At 41.8% G+C, this 27,189-nt stretch overlaps 1 protein-coding gene across 1 annotated transcript in view; it reads right to left on the bottom strand.

The window, feature by feature from the left end:
• Positions 1 to 1,208: 1,208 nt before the first annotated feature.
• FAM111A (FAM111 trypsin like peptidase A) overlaps positions 1,209 to 27,189 on the bottom strand; it is a 298,900-nt gene continuing 272,919 nt past the window's right edge. The window contains exon 4 of the mRNA XM_078665344.1: positions 1,209 to 4,589. Within this exon, the coding sequence (XP_078521470.1) occupies positions 2,643 to 4,589 (1,947 nt within the window). The 3' untranslated portion in view covers positions 1,209 to 2,642. The remainder of the gene's footprint in view (positions 4,590 to 27,189) is intronic.

A 27,189-nucleotide genomic window follows, 5' to 3' on the forward strand; every position in this document is an offset into this window, starting at 1 on the left:
AACCCCTTCGCTGCGGAGGTTAATCCCCCGCTGTGCTGGGGGGGAGGGGGGCGCGCACAGCGCCCACATGTTCATGACGAGCTGAGCTCGTCATGAGGCATGGCGCTCCTGTGCTCATGACGAGCTCAGCTCGTCACAGGTGCATTACCTGCCATGGAACGCTCAGCACAGCCGGGGAATTATCCCTGCATGCGAGCGTTCCACGGCTCATGACGAGCTGTGCTCGTCAAGAGTACCGGAGCGCCGTGGCTCATGACGAGCTCAGCTCGTCATGAGCCTTGAAGAGGTTAAAGCATATGCTAGAAATATGCAGGCAACTTAAATGTCCCAATCTAGGATAAGCCAATTTAACAAAGTTTAAAGGGGAGTACAGGCGCTTTATTACTGGTTAGCAGGGGTAAAGTGCACAGTGTTCTAAAGCCATGAAAACAGATACAGCGAAAATCTGAGGGGGCCCATCACACAAAAAAGGTAATTTCCTGCATATATTCTGAAGGGAATAAAAGGGAAAATAGCTTTGATCTGTGCCTTGTATTCATGTGCTGCTTATAGGGATGAGATGTCTAAGCACAATGATCTTTCTTTAGAATTGCATACACCAAAAGAAATCTATCAACTGTTGCAAATTGTCACAAATTCTGAGATGCTGATTAGCAGACTCTGGCACTGCAGACTCATTCCAGAGTGGAAAATTCACAAGTATATCATATTTTACAATGATATGCTTAGGGTTAAAGCAAGAACATTGGTATTGGTATGAGAGAGACAGCGTGCTCCCCAACCATTGCTAATACATTAAATAACCACAAAGTGAAAGTGGTGTTGGTTTCACAAAATAAAAAGGTTTTACGCCCGATATACACACCTCAATATGGAAGGTTGGAGGACATTTGATGAAAAAATGTCAAAACACTATTGTATTTCATGAGAATGTAGAAAGAGAATTGAGACTGCACTGTAAACACATTTCGATGTGTATCAGGAAACTCTTTTAAATCCCCAGAAATGCAGAAATGAGGAAAACTGTAAAATAAAACCTACAATTTACAGATCTTCCTTTGGAAATGTTGTGAATTTTTACACAAAATGAAATAATCCATTGTTCAAATATTGTAAAATAACATTGTGTTTTTTCTACCAATAAAAAAGCATGGTTCCAACTGAAATTTAACTCTAACCGCATATGTAGAAAGGATCATGACATCAAGTTAGTTGTATGTGTTTAATGGATGCAAATGTTTTTGAGTAGGGCTCACCCACAACAAGGGCATATGAACACGGAACAACATCTGCACTTAATGTACTTTTGCTTAAGCTACACAGTAACAAATTATACAAGCCACAGCTCCAGAATATGGGCACTGCAGCAAACGGTATGGACTCCAAACAGGATATTGTTGCCTGTGGTCTGGGATGTTGCATCCATGGAAACCTGTCTCGTTTAATTTGATTTATTGGTGTTAGTTACTCCTACCCTTGAGTTTTTCTCATGAACTACTCATGCAATAAAACTTTGTATTTTATGACGTCATGAGCATGTGTATTAATGCAGACATGAAGGGTCTGTGAGAACCAGAAAGAACAGAGTCTAAAGATGAGTTGTGGTCACCTGTAGGAGCGGGCGCTGCTTACCGGACTATACAACCAAATAGACTACGACCATGGACTCCACTTGTTGAACAGCATGATCAAACCGTACTAGTCTTTCAAGAGGCTTGCTCCAGATTTGACAGACTGCCCCAAAGACGCTCTCTCCTCAATTTGATAAATGAAAACATACTGTGCATGAAAAATATTCTGGGACTGATATAATCCACAAAAGATTGAGATGATAACCAAGGTAATTATATTGCCCTGGACAGTGAATATACATAATCAACTCAAAAAAAGCACCCTTCAATTATTGAGGGTACAGTGTAAGCGGGAGCCAGGGTTTGCATAATTGGAAGTTCCTCTACATCATATGCAAAGCTTCAGTATCTGATAAGTCAATACAGGTGGTGATAGCTTCTTTGATGTTCCAGTGATAGGGCTGTTTTGTAAGCTGCTCTGGTCGGCGGGTTATTGGTGGTGCATGGTGGCAGTTGTGTAAGGTGGTCCTGAGTTCTGGGGTGTACCATCTGGCATCTTTGGAGGTCTTGATGGATTGTGTAGCTTTCAGTGGGTGACTATCTGTGCTGTCGGTGATCCGGGTGGCGAAGAGCTTGGATGCCCTGGTCAAGGTCTGTTGAGGCCTCGGGTTGAGAGGTGGAGAGGGCCTGTGACCACTAAGTTTCAGTGACCTTACTTCTGGTAATGGTGTGTTGGGCATCGGTGATGGTGAAGTGTACAATGATGTGGTCAGTCCAGGTGAGTTCTGTGGTGTGGCTGAATTTGATATGTTGCTGGGGGTAAAAATGGGGTAGGCCGATATTGTTCAGGTTCTGCAGAAGGGCGGTGGAGTTGGCATCAGTGGATCAGTGGGGTTATCGATGCGGAAATTGAGGTCGCGAGTAGGATGTATTGGTGAGAGTCGATTGCTGGGGGGGCCATAAGATTGGGGTTGGCATCACAGAACTGGAGTATATTCAAATATCAACTTGGATGACAAATCACTATTGAATCTGCATACGTTTGCGATAATGGTCTACTTTCTGATCGAATCAGGTGTTGGAGCTCTCCATGGTCTCCTCAACACTCAGGTTACCCTGACTGCCAGTGTCCATGTAGTCATCATCAATGCAAGCAACATTTCTGTTATTCCCGTCATTCCTGGCAGGCTCATTTACCAGAGATTCATAAAGCTCTCCATTTTTATTTTCAATATCCGAACAGATTTCTTTTACCAACCACCCAAACTCAATCACGCTGAGCCTCTTTCTATTTAAATTAAATCTATAACCAGCAGCGTGCATGGCTACAAGGCGGCCAGAGGAATCGAACACGGGTGAGCCCGAAGAACCGTGAAAAAAACTAGTATCATAGGTCACTGTTTGGCGACTACTTATTTCTTTGAAACTTTCTTTTGTAAACATGTGAATGCAAGAGATCCTTCCCCCTTCTGTGTCACAGTTAGGGTGGTCACCTTGCTTCCTTCCCTCTTTCAGACGCCTCTTTAGTTCTGGCCGGCGTTGAAAGAAAGGTATCAAGGTGCAGGCATCGGTGGCCTTCTCCTTCCCATCTGAGTGGCCGATGATGTAAACCAAGCCATTGAAGGGTGGTCTGGAAACATAGTGCATCAAGCCAGGGGGAAACAACTGCTCACTTTCTTTCATTTTGAGAAGAGCATAGTCAAGAGCCTTGTCAGAGGGTCCTAACCAAGGTTCAATGGAGTACAAGTTACGTTTTTCAAGGTGTTGCTCTTCGTAATTAAAAGAAACCTTAGTGGAATCACTTATAATTTTAGGCCACGCCTCTACCGGAACTCCTTCTCCAACAATGCCTTGGATGACATGGTGGCAGGTAAGAATATAGCCACCTCCCAGAACAAAGCAAGAGGCAGAGCCCTGGTTTCCGTTGTTGTTCCATGTGATAAAACCCACCGAACGACTGCGGTCACCTAACATTTTAATGACTCTCACAGGGGTTGAATTAGCAGTGCTTTTATTAAATTCTTCCTTTTCCAGTTTCAGTAAGCCTAGAGGATTTTTATTCTGCTTTCTAGCCTCTTCCTCTATACCCTCTTTAATCTGGTCCCCTTGATTTGTCAGACAAGGGTAATGTTCTAGGAGGGACTGTGGAAAAGGTTGCAGATTGTTCTCAGTTGGTGAGTTTAATGGCTCAGGGGTTTGGTCGGTGGTGGCATGCACAACTTTTTTTTTTTTGGGATTGGAAATTTCCACCTCAAATATTTTTTTGGCATCGGTGTCAACTACAAATTCAGGATCATACACATCTTTTCTGTCCACCATCTTCCACTCTGTGCTTTGTGCAAGGAATGGCAGAAAGCGACCATCCTGGCACAGAGCATCGCGGAAGGATTCCCCTTTAGCAGCAAAAACACAAAGTGGATATTTAGATTTATGGAGATGATTTGACAAAAGAATCCTCCTATTTTTTATGCCTATGGCACGGACATAAAATGTGACAAACTCCTTCCCCCCAGCATCATATTCACGGTAATGCTTCCTTGGAAAGCTGTCTTCTACGACATCAGAAGCCCCTTCCTTGCTGATAGGATAAAAGCACATCTCAAATTGTGTCTCTTTTTCAAGGCACTTTAGTGGCATCCCTAAATTTACAAACCCAATCGGACCTTGCTTGGCCACTAAATGGAGCTCTTTCTTTTCATGCTTCGCCTTTAGTTTTTGAACAATATCCAGAGTATCGAGGGCAGAGTAGATGCTACAGTTTTCTTTGCCTCTTACTATATGTGTTCCATTAATTTCATCAAGAACTAATTTAAATTCAATTTCTTTGTCTTCTCCGGCATACACCGTGGCACATTCAGGATTTCCAAGATCGTTCAGCTTGCCTCCCACCACTGTGTGGGTGATATCCCCTAGTAATCGCGATTTACATCCGCCTCCCTTGTTGCTCCCCTTATTGGATTGTGCACTTGATCCCATGGCCTTTGCGGTGGCTGAACTTCGGTCCGTGTCTGTCAATTTCTGGAAAAAAATTAAATAATAAAAATATTAATTGAAGTGAAAGATAATGGCAATGACATGTAAAGTCGTCTATAATGCCATAATTATAAGGAAAATTAAATCTTCTTGCCTTAATGCGTGCAAAGGATTATTTTCCTTAGACTAAAATAAAAACCTTTGACTCCATGACTTGCTCTGTACCACTGGGAGGAGGAAGTGGCCCCATTAATTTCAATGTGACCCTTTGGCCCACATGCATCAATATCGGCTTTTCCGATTTCTAAATTGCGAAAAATAGTGATTTGCAATTTAGAAATCGCAAAAGCCTATGCATGAATATTTTCGTTTTTTTTTTTGCAATTTGGTAAAAATCGCTATTTTTACCGAATTGCATAAAAAATGCAAATTTTCAATTGCGAATTCACAATTCCCATTCATTCCTATGGGCCAAAATGCCCATAGGAATGAATGGGAATTGCGAATTCGCAATTTGAAATCGGAATTCATCAATGCATTTCAAGGGTGGAGAGGGGGGTGCAAATGACCCCCCCCCTGCACCCATGAAATGTACTTTTCAGTATAAGTTACAGACACACATGTCCTAAGGACATGTGTGTCTGTAACTTAACAGTTTAAAAAATGCATTTTTGTGCATTTTTAAACAATTTCGCAAATTACCACGAGGTTGAACTTCGTGGTAATTTGCACTTCCAATTTGAAAAATCGCACATTTTTTTTAAATGATGCATAGCATTTTAGAAATCGCACAAATGCGTTTTCTTATATGCTATCGCAATTTTAGAAATTGCAAAAAAATTGCAATTTCTAAAATAGCATGATGCATCCCAAACAGCACTTTTGGAATCGCAAACGGCCGATTTTAAGGAATCGCACCGTTTGCGACTCCAAAAAAGCTTGATGCATGTGGGCCTTAGATCCAGTGCTTGCATACAATGCTTTGAGAAGTCTTACTAAATTAAGCTCCTTTGACCTCCAAGATGACCCTGTGCCATGGTAGCGTAGGTGAAGACACTGTGTACTTGTCTGTACTGTGCATTAATTGCAAAAAGCTTCCTGTACATGACCATATATAATAAAATAAGTATTTCTATCTTTATATGTTAAAGTGCATATAGTACTTTCACAATGATGAAACTGAAAATTAGCAAGCAGTGGGAGATGTGATGATTTTGGAATCCTCCCTAACCTAGGGAGAGTACCAAACAGATGCCTTGAAAACAAAAAATCACATCTTATTGAACGATTTAGTTGTGTCCCATCCTCTTAGGACAAACCCAAACACAGCTATTGGCAAAAAAACATTCCCAACCAAAGGCCCTGCAAAGCATTATGGGATGAGATTAGCAGTGGGCAGTGAATATTATTTAGTATACAATATCAAAAGAATTCTACAAAGAGCTGCAGTTCAACTGGTGGTTACTAGATGTCCCTCACGAGTCAAATGCAAATGCTTGATGAAAGGGTTTCAATGGTTTTGCATTTGACTTGTGAGGGTCATCTAGGGACGACCAGTGGAACTGCAGCTTGATGTAAGAATAATGTCAATGCTTTGCATTTGACTCGTGAGGGACATCTAGTAACAACTAGGTGAACTGCAGCTCTTTGTAGAATTATTTTGATATTGGATACTATAATATTCACTGCCCACTACTAATCTCGTCCCATAATGCTTTGCAGGGTCTTTGGTTGGGATTGTTTTTTTGCCAATAACTGTGCTTATGGTGGTCCTAAAATGATGGGATCACCACTGATGTTCAACAAAATGTGCTTTTTGTTTATGTTCTTTGTGTTCAAGGCATCTGCTTGGTGCTCCCCCTAGGTTAGGGGGGACCCCAAAATCATCAGCTCTCTCATTACCTAATGTTTTCATTATTAAAGTTCATTTTTGTGAATTGGTTATATGCATGTAAAAATGCTTTTTCAAAGCATCTGAGAATATTGTTTAATTAGATGCTACGCTAAGTGCGAATTAGTACAAAATTTGCATGCTATGTCAGCAGTAGCCCAGGATTAATTGCAGACACCATCTTTCAATAATGCTGAGAATTCGGGAAAAGAAAACAGTTCACTGATATTTACTTTTGGGCCTACTTAAATTGAAAAACAAATGTTGCACCTTTTTACTTCCAGGACATGTAAAACTCAAAAACACATGTCCTACCTTTTAGGTACACTGAGAGATGGATCTGTGCAGGGGACTACATAGCGCGATCTGTGTGCCCCAGGGTCAGCAGGCTGCAGACTCTCCTACAATTCCTGGTATGAATCATGAAGACATAGCATTGCCTAGCTACTAAGCCTGAAGTTATCATTGTTGCAGTGACCTGAGCCCCTGTGCTAAGTAATTAAGATGCAGTAACCTGAGCTGCTGTGCCCAGTAAGCAAGAGCAGCAGGACTTAATTTGCTGTGCCAAGAGATAGTGTGTGGCATGACCTAAGATGCGGTGCCAGAAGAACGAGTGTGGCGCGATTGGACGCAACATGCTTGTTGAATTATCAATATAATTACATCATATACACTATCTGCAGAGATGGTTTGGGCTGGGATGGTCTGTATGCATTCTGTCAAAAAAAGAAGAGGGGACCTAGGAGCCAGTTAAAGGTCCAGTGTCTATGCTCCAAATAATATCACCAAACCCAAAACCGAGACACTGTTTCAAGGGCAGGGTGCATAACATCACCTTAATACTGTCAAAAAGAAGAAAGACTAAGGGAAAAGGGGGTCATAGGTGAACGGACACATAAGCAAGGGGGAAAGAACAAGTCTTGCCTCCTGTTGCCCCCAAAAAGAATATGTGATAAAAACCCATAGATAGGGTGTAATCCCAAAAGGCACAATGTACCTAGATAGCATAAAATGGTCAACATGTTTCACGCCTCTGCTGGTGGTTGGACAGGGGTAGGTGTTAGGTTTGAGGCACCTGAGATTTACTCCCGGTATAGGTGCTGGCGTCTAACTTGCACAGTCATTGGAGCTACTTTCCTTCTATGAGTAGGTCTTGATCAGGAGCTGCGCAATGGCCCGCCCTGGCATTCATTCTAGGTCTTGATCAGGAGCTGCGCAATGGCCCGCCCTGAGTTAGATTATGGGTATTTACTTTCATTTTTATCTTCACGTGCACTTAACCACATTTTTTAATCCCGGTCCTGAAGAAACGCCAATGACCGTTGCAGCAACAAAGGTGTGAAACATGTTGACCATTTTATGCTATCTAGGTACATTGTGCCTTTTGGGATTACACCCTATCTATGGGTTTTTATCTTGTGAAGGGTGTTACCTCTCTGATATTCTTTTTGAGGTCACTCCTTGCCAGTTTTTAAACACACTGTACGCACTTGGTTACCCATACTAGGACCTACCCCACACACACCTGCATGCACCATCCGGCGTATCTCAAAAGAACTCAGGTAAAGTGACCCTTCGGGGGACCCGTTGGGAATTGCGGCACCGGCCCAATGAGGAGCAACGCCCGATGATGAAGCATGACACCCTTCGGGTGTATGAGGCCAACAGGTGGCAAGACTTGTTCTTTCCCCCTTGCTTATGTGTCCGTTCACCTAGGACCCCCTTTTTCCTTAGTCTTTCTTCTTTCTGAAAGCGTTAGGGTGATGTTATCCACCCTGCCCTTGGAACAGTGTTTGGTTTTTGGTTTTGATGGTCTGTATGCAACAGAAAATTATGGTGAGGAATTGGCATAATATTTCAAAACAGCAGAAAAGACTCACAACCCCTGGCTTGGGGGTTGAGCATTACCAGCATTTGTGGATGATAGCTGTTACCCGTCCATTTTAATGTTGAAGATTTTTCATTTTTATCGTGTTGCCTGGATGTGTTGGTTCACTACCTTTTGAGAAAGATACTTCAGTAATGAACAGGAATTCGATTTCATATGAAACTAAGAGTTGAGATGTCCAGTTCGAATGAAGCTATCAGGTCACGGATTTCCTGTTTAAAAAGTGATCACACCTACTACATATTAGAAATTTCTCTGGGTTACTTTAGAAGTAAGGTAAGAATTTCCTTCAAGTGTATCTTGTGGGATCAGTTGATCTACTGTGGTGGAGGGTTTGGCTGCCTTTCAGGATCTCGATGATGATGAGGTCAGAAATCTAATTAGGTATGGTAAAGGGCCGATCACCAAGCTTGTACTTCGCAGACCACCATTCTCCAGACAACTATCCTTATGGGGTAAAAACCCTTATGGAGCATAACAGAGGTAATGACAGTGACCTAGTAAAGGGAAGGGATTTTGAGACATTAGGGGATACATTACTATTAGACACTTTGACTTTGTTCCAACAGACAGAACAAACATTTAGGGTGAGTCCTGGCCATTATCTCCAATATGTTAAATTGACCAGAACGCTTTCCCAATCACACCAATTACCATGCAGACACTGAAGGCCATTTTACAATTAGGTAGATCACAACATATCAATACCCACATGGACAGGGTAGTGAAGAATGATAACTCTCATAAGGCGACCAAAGGGAAATCCTATAGGGAAGTGGACATGTTTACGGACGCAGCCCGGGATAAGGCATGTGCACAGGTGAGGAAAGTATTGGGGATTGAGAGATTTATGTTGGTACAGTTAACGTTTTTACATTGCTTCCAACCCCGGTGGTTTAAAGTAAGGTCTACCCTGGGAAAAGCGTTGCCTGTCCTCAGTGCCATGCAGAGCGAGACTCATTTTTAGGTCGAGCCTGAGTCGGCACGCATGCGCTGCTCAGCGAGACTACTGTAGTGAAGTATGGAGGAGAAGCCCCGCCCTCTCTCTGCTCATATTTTTCATTGGCGCATGTCTTTGTCCTTCATAAAATGTGTGTAAATAATAGTACAGTTCTATGAGAAGAGAATGGAGGCAGCACCAGATTTGAAGTAAGACAGAACCACGTTGTATCAAAAAATTGTGTTTTTCTTTATTTTTTCATTCTTAAAACAGCCAACGCGTTTCGCTCCCCAACCTTGGGAGCTTCGTCAGGGCTGAAAACAACATAGAAATGATACACCAATATTAATAACACATACTAACATTAAAAATTACAACAACAAGACAGACAATATTAAAAAGCACCCTAAATAAGGCTACTAAGAGAGGAGATGGCAGCCCCTGAAAGAACCATAATGTCAAACCCATATGTTAAGGGGCATATTTCCTTAAATCTGAGGATGCATTAACAAAAATACAAAAGACAATGTAGCTACAAAAATGAGGCATAAATACACGTTGCAAAATGCAACCAAATGCACAGTGTTTGCGCTAAGAATTGGAAAGGGGGGACCAGGGAGCTGTATAAAGTGATATCCAAGTGAGGAAAAAAGTAAATCAGAAGTGAAGAAAACCAAGAAGATTAACTTAAATAAACTAGTACAGAATAGTAATACCATGTGATGGATGTAAACATGCACCCACTCTCAAGTGAATTCGCCCAGAGATTGAAAGTATACATAATGCCATTCTCACCAAAGATCTTGGTTAGTCCTGATATGGCACAATAGCATGGGCACGAAGACTGGTCAAATCCAGCAGCAAGAAGTTCTAAAAAAAGAGGACACGGATTGCATAAGATGACTATGTTTGAAATCAAAGCCTAACAGGTATACTGAAGTGACCAGACTCCTTACCCAGTATCAAGGTTCCCGTATCAGAACAGAGGATGAAAACAGCGTCACGGGCTTTAAGGTAAATCTCATCAAGAATCAAGAAGGTAATATTTTGAAAAATCTCTGGAGAAAAAATGACATTCAAGATGTTGACAAAGGAATCCTAACTTGTTAGATGTAACTCCCATCCAAAGTCACAGTATACTACAGTGTCAAAATCTCTTACCCAGTTTCAAGTTAATGTACCAGGACAAAGATGAAGGTATACATCTCGGGCTTTAAAATGAGTCACATTGGTAGCCAGGGCCGTAATTTCAATTATATCTAAAAGAAGGAGGGATTGATATTAAAAAGTGGGGGGATGGCTTCCGGTTAGTCACAGACATTCAATACAACAAGGGTGCCAAAAAAAAACTTACAATAGTTTTGTCGAAGAGCGTATGCGCAGACCTTGATAAGCTGCTAACATAAAGGCTGAAATGTAAGATGAACACACTGTAAACAGTCATATAAGTCTTGCTGCAATACGATGCAGTCTCTATCAAGTCAGGCATATAAATTAAAACAGAATTTGTAAAGAATGTATATATACATGCTTGTCTTTAAAGGCTCGGGTAAACTGAACAATATTAGTCCATAGAGATCCAACAATTTGTTATATAATTAGCTCCCGTCCAGGCATATTGCCAAGTTGAAAAATCGGCCAATATTTCATGCCTATATATGCCAAGTTCTCTCCATATTCCCCCAGAGCCATACATAAAATAAACAAGGGTCTAAATAGCAAAAAACTGACACATTCTCATTATCATGCAAAGAATGAAGTGCCATTTTAGAAGAAGAAAACGTTCTCAGTATAGCGCTAGCACTTTTACAGAAAGCCCGCTATAAGGGAATACAGAATATGAAGGAGAAATATTAAACACATAGGCACATCCAAGTGGAACCAACAATTTCATTTTTATCAACAAATTAGTTGAAAAAGTGGTTAGAAGTCAGGCACAATACGAACCCGCCACCCACAGCATCAGAGATACGAAACCACTCGGCAAAAACCGAATGATCAACAGAAATTGTATGAAAGCCGGGCACAATTCGAACCCGCCACCCACAACGTCAGCGAGACCACTTGGCAGATACCGCAGAGATACAAGCTTACCTCCAAGCTCCGTAGTGCAACAGCAACCCGTGGCCGATTCGGTAGAACGGGTTTGGTATAGTCGGGTGTGTTTTTAAAAGCCCCGCACACCAGTCACATGGTACCTCATTATTATCACGTGAATGTTTGTAAAAGAAAGCGACGACCTACGCGACCTAACCCTAGGTGGAAAGCTTGGAATAACTCGTCCCTTCCGGGCGGCCATGATGTAAAGTCCAAAATTTTTAAATATACCATAGCGTGAAAGAGGATTCGATTTTACTGCCATTCATAATATATCCCAAAATTAGAGAAAGATTCACCAATAATAAAGAAATATTACAAACGGTGCTCCCTAAGTAGAAAGCAAGGAAAAACAATAACAATTGAAATGACGGCGATATTAGCCGAAAATAAACAAATATATACTACCAATAAGAAAATATAAATGAAAAGACTTCGACCTATTGCAAAAAGAGAACGAGGTTGCAAACAGCTACATGAACCTAGACTAATAGAAAAAAAATATATAAATGAAAAGAAGGGGAACGAAATTGCAGATAGAACTGCGGCCATATTGGTGCAGTCAAAAGTCAAAGAGATTGTCAAGACAGATAATAAAATTCATACAGACTGAGACCACCACCCAAAGAGGAAACTCAATCACAAAAGCATGGTTCACATATAGACAAAAAAAGAACAATAGTGTTAAGCTGGTTGACAAATCATCAAAAATGCCTCGTAAGTGTGTTCACAGAAAATATACCATGAAAGTTATATCAACAATAACCACAAATACATGTTATTTAACAACAAAAAGATAGTACAGTTCTAGCAGGCAAGAGGGAAGGTAATTGACATTAAAAAATTATACTAACAAATTTATTCAGATATAGAAACTCTATTCCATTTAATAGATATTACATAAAAAACATACGTTACATACAAAAGTATTACAAAAATTAACAAATTACCAAAAAATTATTACAATTTTCATGAAAAATATCTTCACATAATAGTTAAAAGAAACATAAATTGGCAGACAATACTTTCTCTCTTTGCTCATGTCTTTGTCCTTCATAAATACAGGCTTCTGATTCCTCAAAAGGCTTGTTATTCCCTCAGTACTGCCTTGTCTTCATCCGTAACCTCCCAAGGCTACTGTCCCTTTTACTTCGGTTGCTAATCAGTACTATTAATTAAGACAGTAAGCACTATTTACTTTGTTGAGTTTTTCTTACTTTAGGCAGGACTTTAGCTGGAAACGCTTGTTTTTGTCTACTTGCCGCATTCCCCGCTTGCTTTCATGTTAATGGAGGCCACACCCCTTTCTTTAGATGAGCTGTGTCTAAAGAAAGGTTGGTGACCGCTATTAAAGTGAAACCGCAACATGGGGTGCTTTTACAAAAGAAAGCATTTGCTTGTCTTGACTAACAAATGCTTTTTTTGTAAAAGTGCCCCATGCCGTTGTTTTACTTTAAAGGTGGCCCACCCCTTTCTTTAGACACAGCTAGTCTAAAGAAAAGTGCACTGCCTCCATTAGCCTGAAAGCTCAGCATGAGGTGATTTTAAAAATAAAAAAACATTTGCAATTCAATTGCTCAAACTCACGTATATGTGAGTCCTGTTGCATTGCAAATATTTCTGTTTATATAATACTAACAAGTTTATTTCCATGGTGCTGTAAATCACACAAATACCCTTTCTAAATTCTGTAAAGGAGGGCAAGGCTTCTCCACCCTTGGCTCGAGCCAGCGAGATTCTTTCTTGGTGTGCTGACCCACTGTATCGGGGTGCTGGGGGGCCTTGTGGCGCACTGCACACATACCAGTAATGGAGTCGCACACAGGTTACTGCTTTGTTGGCAGGAAGACCCCGAGCAGTCTTCTCACCATTTATTTTATCTCCTCAGGACGAGCATTACGTTGAGATCTTCCAGCTTCTTCAGTTCGGCTTCTATCTGCGGACGCAGGTGAAACAGCACTCTTCGGTGTCTCAAGGCAGTCAGTCTAATGGAGGTGTCGATATGCAGTTTGGCGTGTTTGGCTTTGAGTTTGCCTAAGCCTTCGAACAGTTCTGGGAATTTGTGCAGTATGGTGTTGGCGTGTGAGTCGTTCACCTGATTTGCAAAAAAGACCAGGTCAAGGTATTCTGCTGTGTGACAGCTCAGCAGCGTTCCTTTCTTCCCTTAGGTGATGTGAAACTGAACTTTAGTTGTGCGTTTGTCGCAGGACACTGCTGTTTCGATCACCCCTCTCAGGGGGAGAGGGTGTGTTCACCATATGTGTATATCCTGGCCTTTGTGGGAGCAAGTGGGGGTCGCGGAGAGAGCCGTTCATATTCCTCAGACACCATGACGTTAACGGACACCCCAGTGCCGATCAGCGCCCAGACGGTCGACCCTGCCACTTTAATGGCTCACATTGGAGGAGGCCTTTTGTGTGTGTCCGACCGACACAAAGGATATGACAAAGACATTGTCATCATCTTCGTCCAGGGTGAACTGACGCCCTTGTGCGACACCCTCCTCTTAGCCCTAAGGATCGTCAAGTGTCAGTTGACAGACTTGTGACATGGCCTCCCATTGCTTGGTGAATGGCGGCTGAGATCTGCTGCTCCGGCACACTTTTGCAAAGTGGTTTGATTTCATGCACCATGAGCAGGTCTTCCCTTTGGTGAAACAGGGCTCCACAGGATGATGGTCTGCTCCGCAGTTGAAGAGCGTGCCACTCCCTTGTGTACTCGATGCAGCGTGGATGGGGTGTGGGCATGGTTGGACCACTTCGACTCTTTCCTCTTTGATGGGAGGATATTTGGGTGCATGAGACGCCCTGGCACGTCTGTTCAGGGCTGCCCCATTTCTCCCGCTCAGGCATCTGACAGTTCATGGGACCTGACAAGAATCAGTATCTTGTCCAGTGAGATGCCTGGTTGTCGAAGAATCAGCTTCAGAGCATCACCAACCGGCACTCTTGAATCACTTGAGCACGGATCTCTTCCCTCTGATCGGCAGATGTGTAAAGCTCGCCAGGTGCCTCAGGCATGCATAGAACATATCCACAGACTCTGTGTCAGACTGTTTTGCCTGCCACAGCTTGAATCGCTTGAAGTCGGGGTTGAGCTGGCGATCGAAATGCCGATTGAGGGCTGCAACAGCCACCTCGTAGTCATCGTCATCCCCCGTGTCCGGAAGCATTTCAAATAGGTCATATATTTGCCTGACTCCATTAAATATCAACAAGGACCTCTTTACTGTTCCGTTGGTCTCCCTTGTTCCTTTAAAGTAGTGGATGAGGCGACCAATCCATGCTTTTCAGCGTGGGGCTGCAGTTGCAGGGTCAGCAGTTTCACTGCAAGGGGGCGTGGGGGACACCGCGGCGTGAGTATGCATGTGGGGCTCCTGTGGCGCTCCGGCACCCCTTCGGCAGTACCCGCTAGTGGGGGTGCACACATGGGGGCTTTTGCAGGTAGGGCTGGGCTGCCTCCTGCGGCAGGCCTGGTGTCTTAATTTGCGCAGGGTGTTGTCTCCTGTGTACTTTCCCTTGGGTTATCTTCTTAGCCGTGGCCCTCAAATCCTCTGACAAATGTGTGCCTTCCTAGCTTAGTCCACTTTTCCCTTTTTTGTTTGTGTCCTTTCTCCCCTCTTCATTTGTGTTCTGTATTGTTCAAGAACCCCCTATGGGGCGTGGGCACCATGTGGCTGGAGAGCGTTGTAGCAGAGCCAGTGCGGTGCTGACGGCTGACCACTAGGGGCAGTGCTGAGCCCAGAGCCACATGCATGATGCGGCTGCCTCCGGCACGGAGCGCTGACCTGTAGCGCCGGGGAATGGACACCTCGCTGTCTGGCTCACGACCAGCCAGGAACTGATAAAGAGGCAGGCCCTCGTCAGCTGCACTGCCAGCGAACCCCGGCACAAGATGCGCCGAGCCTGGAACCGGCATCAGATGAGCGGTGTCACCATCGGATGCACCAAGGACCAGGAGCTTGGGGTGGCTGCAAGCGCAGGTTCACCCCTGTGGCATCGGCAGGAAACAGGTCATCTTGCAGTGTAGTTCCTATGGGGCATATTATCAACACAGGCGATAAAATTATCGCTGCTTTTATCGGCAGAAAACTGCCGCTAAAGCCGCTTTTGCGGCAGAAAACTGCCACTAAAGCGGCTTTAGCGGCAGTTTTCTGCCGATAAAAGCAGCGATAATTTTATCGCCTGTGTTGATAATATGCCCCTATATTCTTAATAGGCTCTGCACATTAGAACAATATACACTATAGATTTGACATAGGACTGAGGTCAGTATGTCTCTATTAAGTATACTAAACTTAATTGTGAGTGCCAGCCTGCTCAGAGGTCACTAGAAACTTTCTCGAATATACAAGAAGGGATTAGTTTCCGACAACCACATAAAGATGACAACTTTGTTTCCCAAGAATAAAACGTATCTTCAGAGTCGTGGAAACAATAGATAACTATTTTATTCAGTCAGTCGTGCATGCTTCGTTTCTACAGAGTTGCAGATAAAAATAGAGAGACGGGCGTTTCAATAAAAGGGGTTTATTGAACAGTCTTCTTTCTCATGCAAGAGAGGTAAACTGCTACAATTGTTAGACAAAATGCAAAGTATAATGCGTAAGGCGTAAACAGTAATATGAAATAATACTGTAATTGCATTGTCTGGTGCTATGACATATAAAAATACATACATAAATAACCCAGGCTAAAATACTCAATGGGTGCTTCCAAAATACCCCTACCCCAATGTACCTAATCTAGGTCCAGTACGAGGGAAGAAGTAGGTGCTTGTCTTTAGCATAGGTTTAGTTTTGCCAAGAATTGCCAAAGGTTTCTCTAGGTTCTAATCAGCTTCATACCTCAGAATGAGAGAGATTGATATCTCTTTCACGGACTCGATTTCCCAACACCCCGCAAGGGGAGTCAGAAACACTGGAGCTGGATTTCTCAGCACAGTATGACAGATTCTGATCAGTGCGTCAGCTGGAGAGTTGGTTTCCTTCGGTACTTGCTGTAGTGAGCTGCGTTGTGCAAGTAGGTAGTCGAACTGCACCGAACCACACCGTGCTTTGCTATAGCAAGTGAAGCTATATTTATACCTTGAAGGTGTTTAGGAATGCCAGCTTTGACAAAGTCGGGCATATGAACGTCATGGATGTACCCCCAAGGAATAGTTGTTCATGCATAATAATGAGTTTCTTGGAGAAATCAAAGTCCCTTCAGCTTAAGAGTCTGGTTTTCCAAGAACTCGTTGTGACGTAGATGAACGGATGGAAGTAGCCATGCCTGTTTTTAGGGTCTGCATGGACTATGCCTAAATATGGACTGAATTTCTACCCCTATATAAGGACAATGTAAATTGCACCTATACAAGGGCATGAATCCGGAAACTGCATACAGAATCTAAATTGCCACACAAAACCCACTCCACTTTCATATGTACATTATTACTACGTTCTAAACAAGGTAAACATATCTAAACATGAAGTGTTAAAACCCACCCAAAATACATAAAAATGCAACGGTACTGGTTGTACACAAAAGAGCATTGGTGATGTACGCATCGAAAGCAATGGTTCATTCTAAGCATATAGTTGACATCTGTAAATGCTATCTGAATGAATCAAGAAAATATTCATTTATGAAATGGCTCGTAAATACAGAAGAAAAAGGGCCAAAACAATTTCATGTCAGATTACATAGACCTGTTTGTATGTGGACAAGGTCAAATATTGTCTCTGAAAGTCATTTCAAAGAATTCTTGTTCTCTATGAATAGTTCTACTATAAGGAGATTAATTGTGCCAAAAAAGGAAAATACAAATTTGGGAGAAAAAAAATTAATCATAGAAAAAAGAGTCCCAAAGTTAAAACTTTGTTTTGAAAAAATGAAGGTCGAATTCAAAGTCTCTCAGAACACTGTGTGCCAAAATCAAAAGTCAGTATTAGGGTTTGGAGAAAACATAACATCTTCTAAGTCTGTAAAAAAGTAATCTACTATTGTAGGTGAAAGTTGAATTACCTCGTTTAGAAGATTAACCGCACATAGATGTGAAGCATCGCAGTCAGAGTTGGTCGCATTAGCAATGTTCGTAATAGATGGTACCTGCGCACCGGTTTCATCTTGTACCTCACCATCAGCATTTTGCGTCTGTGTGATCTCAATGAATGCCGTCATCAGAATTGGTAGCCGCTGGGGACAACACAGTGCATGGGCTGTTACTGGTTCAAGCAAAGTATCAACATCCGTTGGCATGACTGATGGGAGTGTGAGACATGAGTCTAACACATATTCTTCTCCGCATAGCAGGCAGCGTAGAACAGGTAAGATGCAATCGTGCCAAATTGGTCTGAATGACAGAAACCATGTGGTATTTAATTCTCTTAGACGAGGTAGTCCCAAAATTTGGACAATGCGCTCACGACACTTCATCGCCAGTAAAGTTATCTCCATGGAGAACTGGGTGTCGCTGGTGAATTGGCTTGCCATATCGCAGCTGTAGGAGCAAAAATAGTATCCCTGCAGTGAGTCCCAAAATGAGAGGCAGTCCGCCAAACACAGAATGCATGAAGTTTGGAAATATTCCTAAGATCGCTTCAGAAGGTGCTAACAGTCCAGAAAATAAATTCTTAAATACATGTACATTACCGCTCATATCAGACATGTTTAAGATATGACTTAACATTTCTGAGAAATGTATAGGGCAGTTTATATTTAAGAGGGCATGTATCTCGGCAGAAGTCCTTGCAACTTGCAGATCATAGTTCTCTTTGGCCGAGGTCAGTGGTACAGTTTTTTGCAAATGAATGGCTTTCATTCTGCCTAAAGTATCAATTCGTATAGAAGAGATGTTCAGTGAAGGCCATAAAGGCAACTCCTTGTCTGTCTTGTTTTTTGGAAACAATACTTGCATACAGCAAGTGACCCTGGCTGACACAGTTACTAGATATGGTACGCCTGGCAACATGCCACAGCAGCTGTGATCGTTCAACATGAGGTAACTCCCATTTGAAAGTTGTCCAAATATTGGATCAATCACTTCAGCCGGTGAACCTTGCAGGTGGCAGGATAAATTGTTAGAGGAACCATCACAGGCCCCGTGTAAGTTTATACCCTGACAAAGGAGAGAACCGCTTAGTGCGTTTTCAGTTTTTTCCGCTAATACACACTATACGTCCCCCACTCCAACATCTATGTGTGTACAGTTATTCCCAGGATGTCTTGATGTATTCTTTAGCCAACTTTTCATATGTGCCTGCTGGTATATATTTTAGGCAATATTGAAATCGAAAATTTGAACAGGCAGAGTCATTGTTCCATGTATTATCCATTCATTAAGTGGCTTTTCTGCTACCGTAAATGGCAATCTTTTCAGTTTTTCAATGCTCAGCACCGTATAGTCTGCTCCCCTTTGTGCCAATTTGATCTGTTTATCAGTGAGATTGAATTCTGAAAACAGTGACGTGGTATTGATTAAACGCCAAGGCACATAGCCTGAACAAAGGTTTTGCAACGTCCAGCCTAATAGTATGATAGAACGATGTTGCGACTGACCATGTTGCAACATGACCAAGTCCTGTTCCATGATGTCTATGGCAGAAGACACTATGCTGTACAATGAATATATCCTGGATGACAGAGTCGTTAACTCATAGTCAACCACTGAGCGTTTTCTCTAAATGAATACAATCAATTTCTTGTATTCTTTCTGCAGTCTCTGCTTGCGTAATCTTCTAGGCTTCATTATAAGCAGCATAGATACCGGCATCTATAAAACGTTTATGATGCGTGTTCTTGGTCCTAGCAAGAATTCCCTAAGATCAACGCCATCTTTAAGTAAAGATAAGTGTTGCTTTACATCCTAAGTGTAAATCTTTGTAGCCAATCAAGGCAGAGCTTCCCTACACTGTATGTTGTTACTATTCCTGGATGCTGTCTTTGACCATATCTTGGGTCTGGCCTAGTGAATGTGAAACCGTGTGTTTTGTTCAGGAAGCTATCTTGACAGTTGTTTATGTCTGTGGGCTGGATTAACCATTTCTTCCAATCTGGATCTGTTCTGTTGTGATGCACAATAGTATGTACGTCGACCTCCCCCTCTGAAGTGTTACTGCTGTCAGGTGTAGGTGTAGGTATGGATGGATTTTTCAGGTCTTTTATCTTGGCTAACCCAAGGCAAGACGTCTGTAGGACAGTGTCATTCAAAAACATAATTTGCTTAGGGATGATACAGGCTCTAAACATAGCTTCTATACCCTGGACCTGCCAATCTTTTGTGCCCCAGACAGTTTTCGTCTCAATGTTGTCTTTCCAAAAGTCGAAACCTAGTTTAGACATTTGAGCATAAAAGGCTGCAGAATAAATCTGTTTGGTGTTTGTCAACATACTTTTCATGCCTATTTTGTTTACATTTTTAAAGTAAAATGATTCATCAATAGATACATTGAACCCTGAAAAGTACGGAAATATCATTGTAAATGTGTTTGAGCTATTCTTTGTTGACGTAGGACAATGTTCCCATTGATTATACATTAATACATTTCTAGGGTTTGCAGATTTGTGCAAGAAATGATGACCACAGTGATTATAACAATACATTTGATCATAGTCTTATGAACCTTCTAAATGTTCATGATTTGTGAATACTGCAGACATTTCTAGGTCTGATATCATATTATTAACAGGCTCGAAGCCCCAATCATCAGAAAAGGTACTAGATGAAACAAAGTTACTTAATGAAATCTTGAATAAGTGTGGAATCTTCAACAGCTCCGATGGGCTAAAAATGTCATCAGTTTTGTCCCATGCTATACCACCAGGTATAGGAATGGCTGTGATATTCACTGATGACAAAGTCTCTTTGTTCACGATGGGATGATTTATGTGGCTTGAGGAGTAAGTTGATGTTCTTACTTGCTGTGTCCATTTTGACATATATTCCATTTATCAGCATTCCCAAAGTTATTATCAGAGTCAACCAAAGTAGAAGAAAAAGGACACCCTACACAATCCAAAGTTCAATCCATGGTGAAACCGTTTAAGTCTTTTCCAGGTGGTGAAAAAGGTCTGTAGCTTGTTCATTCAAAGTTCTTTTTACTGCCGTCGTTTCAGGCTCGCTGGGGTCCTCAGAAAACGTATCAAAGTTAATAAAATAGCCAGAGGCAGTTCTGTCAATTGTTGGGATTACATCGTTGAAATCGCCGGAACCTCAGGATCACTTGTTACATTTGTGTAGTCAGATGCTACTTCATTGTAGACAGGCGTTTCTTGTCAAACTGTTATTTGGGTCTCAAGAGGTACAAGTTCCATAGCTTTGTTGCTTAGTCCTTCATTTTGCACTGCAGATTCTTCAAAGGTGATGAGTCTCTCAGTTTGAACCTCTTCGATTGTAGCTTGAGCACAGCGTCTGCTACACTGGCGGAGTCCACTTGGCCTACTGCTTATTATCGGCCACATGATGTGGTTTGATCAGGACGATGGACACAAACCTGTTTTCCTTTTTGCCAGCAAGGGGCGGCAGAAATACTGTTCTTGATCCGTGGATTGCTAGGACAGGTACTGGTAGTCTGTACGAAGGCCCAAATTCCTTCTTGTCCGCGATCTTTTCTATGACTAGATCAACAAGCTTAGGAATGCAGACAGGCCTTGCTGGGACAGTCGGTTTTTTCTCAGTGGTGGTGGGTTTGAGGATCACATTACTTTTTTTCGTTCTTATTCCTTTTAAATCCTGTAAAACAGCCAAGCTATCTTTGATATCAAAATCTTTCTGGTCCACCACTGATGTCTGATAATTAAGGTCTGCAACCAGCATTCTAATTCCAAAAAGGACCTCATATGGAGTGATACCCCCTGGAGAACTTCTTGGCAAGTTATTAGGACTACGTTGGACACTTATTTGATGTTTGACCCACCCGTCACCCGAACCGAATACCCTAGCTGTTATAGATTGCTTTATGTCCCGTTTTTTTCTTTCCACAACCGAATTGCACTCAGGATGGAATGGACTAGAGTACCGCAATACAATGCCCAAATTGGCCATGGCCTCCTTGTAAGCTCAAGAGCTAAACGCAGGACAGAATGTAGCGTGCCGACTGCGTATGTGCCTATAAAGACTCGCAAATCTTTTATCACAGTTTGAGCGTCAGCCGAGTGCTGAGGCCACATCCATATGAACCTTGAACACGAATCCACTGCGACCGGGATATATTTATAGTTACCATCCCTCTGTAAGGAACCACAGTGGTCCAGGAAAACGCAAGCTAATGGTTTGTCTGAAATTAACATGGGCGTCTGACCAGGATGTTTCACAGTAGAGACTTCCATCTTTTAGCATATTTCTCATTCCAAAACATAGTTTCTGGTTTGTTTCCTCATGCGCGGCCACCAGTATCTCTGTTTTAATAATGACACTGTGGCAGAAACACCTGCATGAGCAGAGGCAAGCCCTTCATGTGCTGCTAAGGGTAGTCCTAATCTATGTTCCATGTTTGAAATTACCCTATCCCCCACTTCAGGGATTCGAGCAAACTGAATATTGTTTGCATCAGTTATATAAGAGTATTTGAGTGGAAATCCTTTTCGTAATGTTTTACCACTGTCTTTGCTTGAAGCATTGATAGCTAGCATTATTTTGCTGTCTATTTTTGTTTTTGAACGAGTGATTGCAGCAGCGGAAGACGTTTGCACAGCTTCCTTCGCGGCATCAGCCAATGAATTCCCTGCAACGTGAACGCCATCACGTTGATGACTCAGCATATGTATCACATGAGTGTTTTGTAGTCCTTGATTGTGCCTCCTTTTGCATCTTTGTAACCATTTTGGAGCCACTTCTGAAAGTATTCATTGTAAGATTGAACACAATATTACGAATGGCACACTAGGAGTGTGGGGAATTCGCGGTCCGTACTTTTTAGTGCCATCTTGAATGCTTGTAGTTCAGCTCGCTGAGCTGTAAAATCTCCTAGAGATTGCATTTTAGTGAAAATTGGTCGGAATTTGCCTTCGCGCCAGCGACCTTTAACGATCGCGTATGCTGCACTAAAAGCTTGTTTACCCCGGTAGCGGGTTGAGCTGATCCGTCAGTATAAATTATACATTCATACTGCTCTAGAGGCAGAATTTCAGTAGTCAGAGGACATTGTTGTTCCTATTGTGGAAATGCTTGTGTTTTCAAATATGGATCAAAAACGTATTTAACGTCTGTTGCAGCAAGAGAAATAACCCATTGTATCCATCTCAGGTGTAAAGCTTTAGCATTTGGAATGCTCGCTTTTGTCACTGCCTCTAAAGCAGGTACAAGTGTAACGACCATAATGCGCTTACCCTGTGCAAGGGCTCTCTCTTTTGCTACAACAGACTGAAAAGCGGTCAGGATTTTTTCTGTTGAAGTGAATTTCACTTCTGTTTGTGTGTACAAGTATAATATGTAAGCTATTGGTACTTTTTCACCTTCGTTAAGAGTTAAGTACGTGAATCTGCAATGTCCTGGAATGATTCGGATCACTAAGTTGCGTACGTTTACTCGTGTTTGCAAATGGTTAGTTGCTAACAGGTCTGTTTGCAATGAATGCAACATTTCTGTGTGTTTTTGTGTCCAATTAAGTGATTTAAAATCAGGTTATATTAATTCGTAGAGAGGTTTAACCCTTTCTGCGTAATTTAGAATGTAAGCTCTTCCGAAATTAAGGACATCTAGAATCGACTGTACGCCTTTCAGCGTTTTTGGAGGTTGGAGCAGCGCACATTTCTCTAGAAAGTTTGCTGACCGGGCTTTTGCCTTCACTTGAAAGTTCATATCCTAGAAAAAGGATGTTGAGATGGGCAATTCTAGATTTTTTTTAATTGAATTTACAACCCTCAGAGGTGAATCCAAGTATAATGATATTCACCCTTATCAAGTGCCTATCCAAGTCATCATCTCACAGATAGATGTCATCAACATATGAAAATGCTTCATCATCATAAGTTTGTAGTAACTTTTGTACCCTTGCTGAGAATAACCCTGGACTATACTTGAATCCCTGAGGGAGACGACAGAAGTGACGCTGTGTCCCGATAATTGAGAAAGCGGTCAAATACCTATTTTCTGGTGCAATGTTATGACAAAAGAACCCGTTAGAAATATCTAATGTGGTTTCTATATTTTTTACGCACAATGTTATTCATTAATGATGTACTGTGTACATTTTGCATGGCAAATGTTTTGCAACAAGAGTTTAAATGTCTGTAATCCAATACTAGATGATATGTATTGTCTGGTTTGGAGACAGGAAACAAAGGATTGTTCATTGACGAGGTGCATGTTTCAATCACCCCCTGGTATTCAAGTTGATCTAAGATCTCCCTGGCCTGTTTTTTAGCTTCTTGCTTAACCGGATACTGCCTTTGTGCAGTTGGTTGATTTTTTTAACTGACTTTTATGGTGAGGGGAATCCTCATCCCATCCTAAATGATTTTTATATAATTCAGGAGCCTGGGCAACTGCCCATTTCCTGGCGTAAGTATATTTTAAATGAATTGGAATGTGGTTGGAGAAGGCTGGCATAATGATGGCTTTGCCATGTGGGCACTCCCTGACAAATTCTGGTGGCCAGTCTTGTTCAGCTAGAAGAATGTCATAACCCTTAGAAAGTCGTCTCCCAAAAAAGTGCTATTATTTTTCTTGGTATGTCTCCCTCCATCCGGAGTGTTATTTCATATAACTTATGTGGAGAACTAACCCTGGTATCTGCAGTTTCAACTTGAATGAATTCATTCAAGTCCACTGGCTCCAGATGATCTTTCAGGTTCTGGCAAGCTATGGTGACTTCTGCTGTGCTGTCCAACATTGTCTGAGCCCATTCTCCGTCTTGAGTTCTGTCCTCAAGATCCTAGGCATGTGTGATTTTTAGACCTGCTGCATTCTTTTTGGTGAATTGAGGTTTCTTGTTTTTCTGAACGTGTTGAACGTCTTCGGACTTCACGCGTTCCTCCTTGTTTTCTGACCGTTCTCTTCTTTCGGATTTCTGCGACTCAATCTGAAAGGTACGAGAGGAACGTGTATCAGTATCTTGAAATCTATCAGGTTTTCTCAAATTAACCCTATTCCTGAGGTTGTACTTCCTTTCAGAGGGCTACTTTTGAGGAGACTTACCTCTGGAATGAGATAGCTTCTCTTAGTTTGTTTGCTTTTTTCTGACTTCTTTTTAGAAGGAGTAGGAGTATTTTTAGTAAAGACCTTTTCAGGATTTCCAGACAGTTGGGTTTAACTGGTTTCCCACCTAGACTGTCTCTGCCTAATTCTTCATAGGATTTTTCAATTATTCTGGCTAGTTCTTGTGGTTGCTCAGTTACATCAAATTTCCTTAACTTCTGGCGGATTGCCACTGATGCTGCTTCACCTTTAATATTAGCTAATATTATTGTTGAGACCTGTTTGAAATCTTTTAGTATTTCATATCCAAATTAAAGCAGGCTCTGCCCCGTATTAATTTTGAATCTGTTTCAGGACATCAGGTATTACCGCCATGGACGGAACACCATGTGTTTTAGTGTAGATTGCAGCAAAGACTGTACCCCAAGTGGTGCAGTCCTCCAGATGTGGTGTGATCCCCATTGGTAAACAGATTGTTAAAATTCTGTGTTTCTCATGAGGGTTAGTATTGGGAAATACTGCTTCGATTTGAGTTATTTTTTGAGCTATCCAGAATGGAATTTGTTCCCGCTTTGCAGGTAATTTACCAATGACTGAGTGTAAAGTCTGTGGTGTCATTTTTAGTGTGTTCCCCTGGTGAGGGGTATGTTGTGGAATCATTATTGGAGGTTGGACTGTGAGAGTCCGAATGACACATTGAACCAATTGTCTATAGATTTTGATTAACTCTTTGAGTTGAGCTAGTAGGCTCACATCTGACATTTCATCAATTTCAGGATGTTGTGTATAGCTGGCTAAAACCGTCCATGTTGCGCCTAGTCTACCTAGTGGACCGAGCCTGGTAATCTAATTTAAATGTTTTAGGGCACCTTTAAACCAGAGCTCATGCTCCTGGTAAGTTAGTGGAATTTCAATATCCTCGAAAGGAATGTATTCCTCTGGTGGTTCATCTTCTTTGTAGAAGTGGAACACGTGTTACTGGATTTGTTTCAGGGAAGACTATCCACAAATAGAATACCTCTGTCTGGTGATATGCATGTGCCTCACAAAAACTATCCTACCACCTCTCGATGTTAGGACATTTTTAATAAGTTTTATAGTGATGGCTTTCCTTAAATTTATAAGAATGCATATAGCATCCCCGTTGGGTTCTTGGATACCTGTATAGTTTAAAACTGCTTCGGCTGGATCAGCCGCAGCTCCACCGTTCTCTGTGTTGTTGCTGTTATTCGACATTGTTTAATGAAAATTTGCAGAGCAAGTTTCAAGGAAACAAAGATAAGGTGCACAATATTTTAGAACACTGTATCCTTCAACGCTGAACAAACCAAAAAGCTAAACCATAGGATTTTCGTCCTTCTCAACTATGGCGGATATTATCCCTTTACCCACTCCAGAAGTCTGTTGGAGTATTACGGAAAAAAATCACGACTGAGTTACTTTAGTATCTAGCTTCAAATTAGTGCCTTATCAAACATTGGACGCCATGTAGTGTAGTTCCCATATTCCCAATATTATATACACTACACCCGAGCACACCCAATCATTATTTCTGTAATCCAGTTGTGGCATGTATCACATATGAGTATGTAGCAAAGAGAATCCTTTTATAACACACTACAAATCCCAGAGAAGTCTTTAGTCAAATTTCCTGAGATTCAGCTCCAAAAAGTACTCCAATCACACTTTCCAATCAGGTCTTGTGTACTTTATTTCAAATGTTGACACAGCAGCAGCCGACGAGCGTTTCGCCCACAGGGCTTTTTCAAGGCTGCAGAAAAACGTATATATAAAGCTTTTAAAAGATATTGTCCCCCTTGCCAATATCTCAAATGTATACATATATCTTTGGTTATGATAACCCCAGCCTGTGTGTATTAAACCAACATATAATTACAAGCAACCTCTGATTTTTAAATGTTCACATAATATTCATGACTTGTTGAGTATAATGGTTCAAAAACAGTACCTAATAGAAGGAGATCCAAGTCATGTTAGTAGAGTGAAACTTATGCCATATAATCAAAATGCATCAGGTGTAACACCACCATTAGTGACACAGTGCCAAGCAATTACTAAATATGAAAACACAGAGTGGAATGAACCAAGTTCTATACTTGATTCTAGTGACTAGAATAGCAAAAACCCATCACCTCATGCAAAGTCGACTTAAGGTAAATAATCACTTGTCTCACCTCAAAACGAGTATTATATCAAGGATTGTGGTTTTGACTGCCAAATACAGTTCGATAAAGTGTTGATACGTTTTCTCTAAAAAATCACTTTCTAAAAGAAACAATATATACAGATTGAGTTTATCTGTTATATATGTTAGAAATATAAAAGTAGAATATGTATCTCTAAAGGTAAACATGTTAAAATCTAGATTGTGGCATAAACATTATCGGCGCCATCTTGTCCCTTTTCAAACTCATACGTGCGCGTAAATGGCAGCCATTTTGAATGCCATGGCCTCTCTGCCCACTGCCGATAGCCAGCGCGTCTCTCCCCCTCACTCTCTGGCCTCGCAAGCATCCCCCGCGCTCTGATAGCCCCCGATCTCTCCTGCCTGGACCATGAACGCACCTCCAGCGCGACCCTGCCTCAGCGCCACATCCTGTGCTGAACCCCCACACTCCTTTCATCTCACTTCCCTTTGATAACCTCTTCCTCCTTGTCTGATTGTCCGACCCGTTCCCAGGCCATCACC

This window comes from Lissotriton helveticus, chromosome 1_1, assembly GCF_964261635.1.
Source record: "Lissotriton helveticus chromosome 1_1, aLisHel1.1, whole genome shotgun sequence".
Classification (NCBI taxonomy): Eukaryota; Metazoa; Chordata; class Amphibia; order Caudata; family Salamandridae; genus Lissotriton; species Lissotriton helveticus.